The following is a 9,143-nucleotide window of genomic DNA, read 5'->3' as shown; positions in this document are numbered from 1 at the left end:
CTGTCGGGTGCATAAGAGAGATGACATCACCTCGAGCACAACTTGATAACTCTCTCTTCTTTCAAACATCCTGCCCACATCATTTTTTTCTTTTGCACACGGAACTACAGTGGAGAGGAAGGCCCCGAAGCTAAAGCAGTCTCCTTTCCATTGTCGGCGGCGCACTCGCAGGTATTCAGCCGAGCCGAGCAGAGCACACACCAACAACACACCGATCTTAAGATGCCCAAGTGTCCCAAGTGTGATAAGGAAGTTTATTTTGGTGAGCAAATTGTTTTCTTTTCCCCTTGTCTAAACGTGTTCTCAAATATTTGTATACGTGCTGAACCACTTGTTATAATATATTGAAATTTAAAGACCGGTTTTTTTAATCAATATGGATTAGGGTCAACGTGTGGCCATAATTTTTTACCCATCTCTACAGAAGTGTAATTTTTACGATTTTTTAATTACTTGTGCTTGTAAAATGTTACTAAATATGACGTGTAAATAATAAATATATGCTGAAACTATTTATATTTTAAGTCTCATTGCTGCGGTCATGACGCGGAAACTGATTTGATTGCTCTTGTGATTAGCGGAGAGAAAAACTTCTCTGGGCAAGGACTGGCACTCGGCTTGCTTGCGATGCGAGAAATGCAGCAAAGTGCTGACGCCTGGCAGCCACGCCGAGCACGAGGGCAAGCCCTACTGCAACAAACCCTGCTACGGTGCCCTCTTCGGACCCGGCGGTAAATTTAGTCAGCTTTTCGTGATAAGATTATTATGTAGCATACACGCGATCGAAAAAAAATTGAACTGATAATTCGTTCAAATAAGTGTTTACTGAGTGAGGGAAACACCAGCAGTCTCGTTGTCGTAATTGCTGATTTGAATTGAGGGTACGGAGTTGAATTTAAAAAAAAGATAGCTTCATTTTTATCTTATGCTGACGCACTTTTAAAAAATTTTATTGACTGGCTGCTTACACTATAACTTTTTTTAATTGTTTTTTCCCCCAGAATAACAAAAATAACGTTAATGAATTTTTTAGGTTTTGGCAGAGGCGGCACTGAGAGCTACGTGTACAAGAAGTAAAAATAATGTTTTCATGAACCGTTCAGAAGTCCACCGAGTCAACTTATTACTACAAGCATACCTGAGGAGACGCTACTCCGCCGCAGAAACGATTTTATACGACATTATAATATCAGCTAGCAAAGTCACGATGCGTGTCGTCATTTCGCCTACTACTACAGTGCATTAAACAAACGAAGCCATATTCGGCCGACCTCATTCCAAGACGACAAAGAAGGCGCTTTTATTTCAAACACTTTCCATGCTCACGAAACTGTCTTCATTTTTGTTTGACTCTCGCCGCGGGTGCGATCGATTTCTCACACGGAAGCGAATACCTCGCCTGTTGCGCCAACAAATTGTCATGCAAAACGCGGCGTCGTAGGTCGTAGGCAACAACTGAATGTTTAACGGGAATTGCTAATTAAGTTTAATGAATAGAATCAAAGCAGCTTACCATTTATGGCTCACCAAAGGACAAATTCCTCCTGCAACCAACTGCTGCCTGCAACTGCAACACGACCATAATATAGAATGCAATTTAGACCGATGAATCTATAAAAATTAGCATTAAAATTAGGGGATTTTTTTTAATCAAATGGTTAATCGCACAAGTTTAAAATAAAGAAAGACTGAGAAAGGTATGTCATGAATGACCCTTATTATCGTGATTGCAGTGTTCTAGTTTTTCTTATATTTTTAAATCATAAATGTATAACAGAAACAACAATTTGTTCAGCAATTCAGATGGGGAGGGGAGTTGATATAGGAACAAGATATGTGTGGCAAAATTTATATTGATGAATGACGAAGGAAGTGTTAGATCAAAAACACCTCTATATATTAAAAAATTATGTAAAACACGTAAAGTCTTTTTAACTAGGTCTTTCGCAAAGCAATTAACTGTTTATATAGATGATAAAATTTAACTGACAAAGCTAGGCTACTCCCAGAAGCGAACAACAAGGAATAGTTTGGCTAAAAATTGGGAAAATTGTCAAAGAAAAAATAAATATCATAACATTCTCGCTCTGTACAGCGGCTGTTTCTCAATGGTAATAACAAATAACAAATCAATTTCACGGCAACACTCCACCACTTAATCTTCTTGACTAGCAGCTTTTATGAAAAGGTTCACAAACTTTCTATTTTCACCTCAGAACATGTTTGTGGTAATGGGCTTACTTTTATGGAAATCGCTCAAATTAGAAAGAATCGAATTTTTGGCTTGGTTGAATTAATTTTTGTATAAGAGGTACATTTTGTCACATTATATGAAGTACATACGAAATATTTATTGTTTTTTCTATTTTTTCTTTAAAAACCAATAGTTAAATTTTTTAAACCAGCCATAATGTTGATCACCTATCATGGAAGAAGCCTTTTTAAATCAATTAAATCACTTCATTAGTTTTTTTTGTCCTCCTGTAGTATATTTGTTTAGGTAGAAAGATGCCTAAGGAAGGTAGAATTAAGGTACTCACTGTCATATTTTTCAGTTTAAATGCAGTTACCCTGCTTTCAGTAATTTTTTAATTAAAACATCGGATATTTTGTATAGCTGTTGAAACACTTTTCACAGCAATTACGAAATATATACTTAAGAATCTAAACAATAAACTGTACTATAATTGATGTATTATGACTAAAATGTGAGAGTAAACAAATGAACAAATAATAACTTTTGTCTAGTAATTGGATAGATAAAAGAACACAAAAATATCCTTAACATCTTTGGAGTTTGGAATTGAGAAAACCAACTCGAGCACCTCTCGACTTGAGTCCTTATATAGTCATATAATATAAGGACTCTACTCTCGACATCATTGAAACACCTCTTATTCCCACCTCAATATTGTGCGAATGCGATATAAAGACCCCTCCTGCAGTCCCTCTTCTCTTACCCAATTCGAAAAATGATCTAAAAATGAAAAATTTCAACACTTTATTTATGGTGTTTATGCGAAAATCGTCGAAATTAAGTGTACCAGCCAGCCCTTATTCGCACCTAGTATTGGTACCAATACCAATACCAACAGTGCCACTCTTTTCTACGCTTTTCTTCAAAAAATATGAAAAGTTTCTATTTATTTAAATTTTTTGTCACAAAAGTCACAACGCTAAGACACAATAAAAAAATGCAGTATTATTGAATAATTGCCCATCTCTCAATACTACCTTGAAAAAATCTGCGTTTTCTATAGCATTTAAGGGACTTACACGTTCTTACGCAAGGACTAGAAATAAATGAACATGCTTAAATTAAAAGTCTTTTTCACCATTTCTCAAAGCTTAGCACTTCTTGCAGAAGTCATAGAACACAGCGTAACGTCTCTAAACACCGTAAATTCACCACAATTAAGGTTAAAATCGCCAAATAACAGAGAGATGCGACCGGTAAGTACACAATCTGGCATACTGTCAAGAACAAGTTGAAACACGTTCAGACGCGGGTAAAGCGAAAATACCACCACCTGTCGGCAGAAATAGTTGGATCGCTTTGTTCGGATCCAGTGATGAACTTTAGAGAAACCGGTATTTCATATCCCGGTTATTTTCCTGTCCAAGCAGCGAGCTCCTTCAATGCAAAATGAATTGTGATCTGAAGTTGCGGTTAAATCTAAAATATATTTACCGGTATTAACTCCGATTTGAAGCAGCTCATTCAATCACAAAAGCTGACAGGTTTACAGCCAGTTTTTTCAGTCTCGGTCGCCTTAAATCTGTACGACACTCCTCGGCAGGTTGCCTACCTCTCAGGGTGCTGCAGGCGAGAGACGGGCACGCCCCCCTGGGCGCACAACCGCGCGATGAGGCGTGCGGGAAAGCGGTGTCAAAGGTCGATTCGAGCCCCGGGGGCTGCTGGTGCGCATTTGAACTTTTGCGCCTTTGGCTGGGGTGGGGGCGGGCGCGCTGCTCGCTCGGGGCTGCGTTCGGCAGTCGACGTGAAATCGCAAAATGGCAGTGGCAAGAGGGTGATTGGATAATTCGCAGCCTAATCCACTTGGTTAAGCGGGCTTTGAAAAGACCGACGGCCCCCGGAAGGCGGCCCAGCGACCCGGGCGAGGCTGCCGCCGGCCGAAATCGCCGCGAGAGGCCCTGAGGGGCCGAGAAAATGGTGATAGCAATGCCGGAGACGAGCAAGCAGTCGCCCCTGGCCGTCGCCTGCGTCTCCAACGCCGACGAGTCGCCCAATATTATTGTTTACCGAAAGGTCAGTCCTAGATTTCTGCTCTACTGTTGATTTTCCGAAACCCCGTCCGCCCTTTTCGCGGAATCAAGCGCTCTGCGCGGTTTGTTTGTCTCGATTTGGCTCGCACCTGATGCTGATTTTATTGACTGCTTTCCAATGCACCACCTGATTGGTCAACGACCCTAAGGGAATTTAGTGCAAAAGTCTCTTACCTCGTTAGAGCCTGGATCTGTTGTCTTATTTCTGTGGAACTGACACAGCTCCACATTTTCATACACATTTTTAAAGAAAATTCAAATTTGTTTTCAGATGGAAAAGGTTGTTGAGCATATGCAAGATGAATCAACTGGTGTTCCAGTTCGGACCGTGAAAAGCTTCATGTCCAAAATCCCCTCTGTGTTCACTGGATCAGATCTGATAGCTTGGATGATTAAAAACTTGGATGTAGATGATCAAAGTAAGAGCCGAGCAGCAGCAACTCGTGTCAGATCTTGATTGTTGAGCCTTGTATGTTTATTTTGCAGACGAGGCGCTGCACTTGGCTCATCTTATGGCTTCACATGGCTATTTCTTCCCCATTGACGATCATATTTTAACAGTGAAGAATGATGGAACGTTTTACAGGTTCCAGGTGTGCTCTAGAAATTAAAATTAGATCAAAATTTCAACCTATTAAATTTCAGACTCCGTATTTTTGGCCATCGAACTGTTGGGAGCCAGAAAATACAGATTATGGTAAGATTGGGTGAATAATTTTGCAGATGTTTATGTTAAATTTTGTGTTTTTCCAGCCGTGTACTTGTGCAAGAGAACCATGCAGAACAAAGCGCGGCTGGAGCTGTCTGATTTTGAGGCGGAGAACCTCGCCCGGCTGCAGAAAATGTTCTCGAGAAAATGGGAGTTTATTTTTATGCAGGCAGAAGCGCAGAGCCGTGTTGACAAGAAACGCGACAAACTGGAGAGGAAGGTGCTTGACTCGCAGGAAAGAGCATTTTGGGACGTACACAGACCTGTGGTAAGTGAATTCAATAAAATATTTTCGTATTATTGTTTATTTCTTTAAATAAATTAAAAGAACAAACATGAATACTGCCCTATTTTTTGACTGCTGTATAAAAATTGGAATTAGGAGTTATCTAAGTTGTTCAATTACTTTTTAAGGCTCTTATTCTGATTTCCTAAACATTAACCCAAAATTCCATTGGTGTTTTTTTTTTTTTTTTTTAAACATTTTCGTTTTTTGTCATAAAAATAATTAATCTCAAATTTTTAACTGATGTTTCAGCCTGGCTGTGTGAACACGACTGAGGTGGACATCAAAAAAGCATGCAGCATGAACAAACCAAGCCAGCAGAAGTCGCTGCAGATCACGAAACCATCTTCTGGCCCGATGTTTGCGATGGACAACATGGCTGCGGCCGTGATAAACGCCATGAGCGTGTCCGCCGCGGTCACCACCACCGCGCACGCCGAGCCGCAGAAAGACCCAGTCGCTGTTGTCAAGCGAGAAATCGAAACTTTACGCCAGAAAATCGATAGGAGAAATTTCAAGATATCCAAAGTAGCGGAAAGGTGACTATTTCAGCAATTTAAAGATGTCATAATGTAACTTATGTTGAAATTTTGCAGCTACATTTCCTATTACGAGCAATATTATGAGTACGACCCCTTCTTCACCCCTCCTGAGTTGCCAAACCCTTGGATTTCTGAGAGTTTAGAGATGTGGGATCCTGAGAAACAGTTGTAAGCATAAATTTCTGAATTTTTGTAATAACATATGATTGAATCTGCTAAATGTTTTGCTCTGTTAGAAAATGATTTAAATTTTTTATGATTAAAACGGCAATTTTGTAAATTTATTTTAGATTGTTGACTTTTGATGGTTGAAATTAAATTAAATATATACAAAATAATCAAGTGGTCATTTGGCAGTTATATTTTTAGCAACTTAAATAACCTCACAGAAAATCTACCGTTCAATGCCACACTCTTGTTTTTGCGCTGTTAAAAAAGAAAGAATCAAAAATAATTTATTTCCAGAGTGAAAACAAGCGGTAAAAAATGCCGTTTTTGCTGTTGAAATTTAGCAGCGACATGCAATCCTTAGTTAACAATTGAACAGTTACTTTGACCGTCTTATCTCTTCCTTGTTTAATATTTTCTAATTACAAAAATTAATCATTACAGAGAAGTTTCAGCCCGTAGAGTGAAAAGATGGGCTTTCAGCTTGAAAGAGCTGTTGATGGACCCTGCTGGCAGGGAGCACTTTAGCAAATTTCTGGACAAGGAGTTTAGTGGAGAAAATCTCAAGTAAGACTTGCATTCAAAATTAAAAGGTACCCTGATAAACCCAAAACATCTCTTTTTCTATTTAAGATTCTGGGAGGCTGTGGAGAACCTGAAGAGTTTGCCACTGTCGCAGGTGGCTTCTGAGGTTGAATTGATCTGGAATGAGTTTCTCACTCAAGACGCCAAGTGCTCCGTCAACATCGATTGTAGGTCGCTTGAAGTGACAAAAGAAGCCATCGCCACCCCGTCAAGGTGGAGCTACGACGTGGCTGCGGTAATTTAAAAAAATAATAATTCTTGAAAATTTCGGGATAATTTTATCAGCGTAGAGAATTTTTGACACATTTTTTCATTCATTCTTTACAGATTTTAAAGTTTTTCTCTTCAATAGCTAGCAAATTCTTGAGCTTTTAATATTTTTTCTAATTTAAATATCAAAACGTGGAAACCCCCTATACTGGTGGGCTTTTCCAGCTGGTTTTTTGTGCTAAAAACCAGTGATGCATTTTTGCGCTTTGCAAAATTGGCGAATCCTGGCTAGCAGAAATGAATCACTCTGAATTCATTATCTTAAGCTCTTCAGTGACCTCAATTTGTACTCTGTGAAGTCAGGTGCAATCAATTCTAATTAAAATTTACCAATCTAGAATATCAGCTGATTTCTGATGCCAAAACCGATTTACAGGCCCATGTGTATCAACTGATGAGAACTGATAGCTACCAGCGATATTTAAGATCTGAAATGTACAAGGATTTCTTAACTGGATCAAAAAAGAAGGTGAGTGCGGATTTAATTATGTTGATTCAGGTGCATTTTCTTATCGCCTGATTTTCCCCCATTGGTTTATCAGTTTTTATTTTAAAATTATGCTGATTTTCTTGTATAAGAAATATTTTTTCTAAATCGTTTTTAAACGATCATATGGGGTAAAAATTAAACTGCCTCATTGAGTCGTAAATTAAAACGCTTCTCCTTCCCTTGATTTCACCGGAATCTTTTTAGAAAAAGATAAAATTCAGTATCCTGCATTTTTCATAATTATACTTTATCAGCCCTGTGCTGATAATTCATTGTTTTTCAAAATTTGTTTTGCAGACGTCGGTGAAGGGCATTAGATCGATTGTCAACTTCACAGGAAGAAAGGACACCCTGGTGCCGAGCACCTAGATGCCGACGAACACTCCAGTGTTGAATATTTTGATGCCAAAGAAGAAGAAAATAAGTGTTATTTTATTATCTTCTGTGTAGAGCCAACACACAAGCCCTCTCTTTCAATGTTGAAAGCGATATATCAAGCGATGCAATAATTAAAACGCAAAATTTTATGTGTATAGCTATTTTAAAAACGGACGCTGCAAATAATTATGAAACTGCGAAAATACTGACAGATGATGCTAATCGTGTTAAACAAAAAGCGGAAAAATCTTCCTTACTGTTAAGTGTTGTAGATGCTGGTAACAGTTCACGTATATTATTACCCAAAAGGCATTTAACTGCTGTTCTCTAAGTGTTCTTTCCTCTAATTCCTGAATTTCATGCTCTTCTCTCTCTCTCACTCACTCATTCTCTGTATTACATTTTTGGCGGGAAAGCATACTAAGTGGATCCAAAGATTAAAATAATCTTAAGGCTGCTCTCTTCATGAAAAGCAGATCTACGGGTATTTAAATGCATTTTATGGAAAACACGCGCAAAAAGAAATCATTGGCTTCGCAGGCAAAATTTTACTCGTGCCACCAAATTCCAACAACTGTGTACACGGAATTGTTAACATTGTACTGTTTGAAGATGAAACAACAATATTGTGAAGATTTATGTATAACGAAACAATAATACACAGCAAAAGGGAAAAGTATTAATTTTATCGTATTATTTTTGCCAGTTCAGAAAAATGAACCCAGCATTCAAGTCACTTTGCCATTATTTTCGCAAGAGCAACAGGTAGTGATTATTCAACTCTCCGCGGAATGCACGTTATTAATTGTCTGACCCTCCGAAATCGAGTCAGGTATGTTCTCGCCGGTTCCCAAAGAAAAAAATGGGAGAAACAGCAAGGTCATCTGGTAAAATGAATTTGGTTGTGTCCACAAAAGTTAATGCTCTTGTCCTCCAACCGAATGTACACACGCTCGTAAAAAAAGTGGACCTGTCATCTCATTTAACAATTTCGCTCAAACAAAGTTGCTGCCATGAGCGCACGTGATTGTCCAAGGGTAGGCCCTAAATATCTCGGCGTCGCTTCGCAGGAAAAATTCTTTCGTAACTGGCCAACCTGGTCCCCATATATGTCGCATCTTTTATGTAAAAAGCTCATATGCTTGAGTAACTCCCAGTCGTCGCCGGGAGAGTAATTAGAATTTTATTTCCTGTCCTTCAAGCGCGCGGGGGAGAGTGGGGCAGTCATTAAATTAAAAGAACGCGAGTCGCAGCCGCGGCACTTGCGTCCAAAAAGAAAAACCGGTAGATTAGTGAACAGTTAATTGACACTAGATATTAATAAATCTTAAGAAAATACACGCTTACAATCAAGATTTTGGTTTATTTTCAAAGGTTTGAGTGTTAATTTTAAAAATTGAATCCCTAATATTTATGACTTTAACACGG

General features: G+C 38.7%; 3 protein-coding genes across 3 annotated transcripts in view; 2 read left to right on the top strand and 1 right to left on the bottom strand.

The window, feature by feature from the left end:
* Positions 1–1,567, bottom strand: part of LOC135936700 (protein YIPF1) — a 32,247-nt gene extending 30,680 nt beyond the window's left edge. Inside the window, exon 1 of the mRNA XM_065479615.1 lies at positions 1,514–1,567. The gene's annotated coding sequence lies outside the window, so the exon portion shown is untranslated. The remainder of the gene's footprint in view (positions 1–1,513) is intronic.
* On the top strand, positions 96–1,293 carry LOC135936701 (cysteine-rich protein 1-like). The gene is made up of 3 exons (XM_065479616.1): positions 96–262; positions 579–731; positions 1,034–1,293. Exons 1-3 carry the CDS (start codon positions 223–225, stop codon positions 1,075–1,077), a joined length of 237 nt encoding a protein of 78 aa, XP_065335688.1. The 5' UTR covers positions 96–222; the 3' UTR covers positions 1,078–1,293.
* A 2,170-nt stretch (positions 1,568–3,737) lies between the features above and the next one.
* RSG7 (Regulator of G-protein signaling 7) lies at positions 3,738–8,394 on the top strand. The gene is made up of 11 exons (XM_065479614.1): positions 3,738–4,270; positions 4,559–4,706; positions 4,774–4,880; positions 4,933–4,984; positions 5,041–5,264; positions 5,535–5,821; positions 5,879–5,992; positions 6,437–6,559; positions 6,626–6,812; positions 7,224–7,316; positions 7,635–8,394. Exons 1-11 carry the CDS (start codon positions 4,172–4,174, stop codon positions 7,704–7,706), a joined length of 1,506 nt encoding a protein of 501 aa, XP_065335686.1. The 5' UTR covers positions 3,738–4,171; the 3' UTR covers positions 7,707–8,394.
* The last annotated feature ends 749 nt before the right edge of the window (positions 8,395–9,143 follow it).

The sequence above is a fragment of the Cloeon dipterum genome, chromosome 2, assembly GCF_949628265.1.
Source record: "Cloeon dipterum chromosome 2, ieCloDipt1.1, whole genome shotgun sequence".
NCBI lineage: Eukaryota > Metazoa > Arthropoda > Insecta > Ephemeroptera > Baetidae > Cloeon > Cloeon dipterum.
The sequence above is the reverse complement of the archived record's forward strand: the minus strand, read 5'-3'. Positions and strand labels throughout refer to the sequence as shown.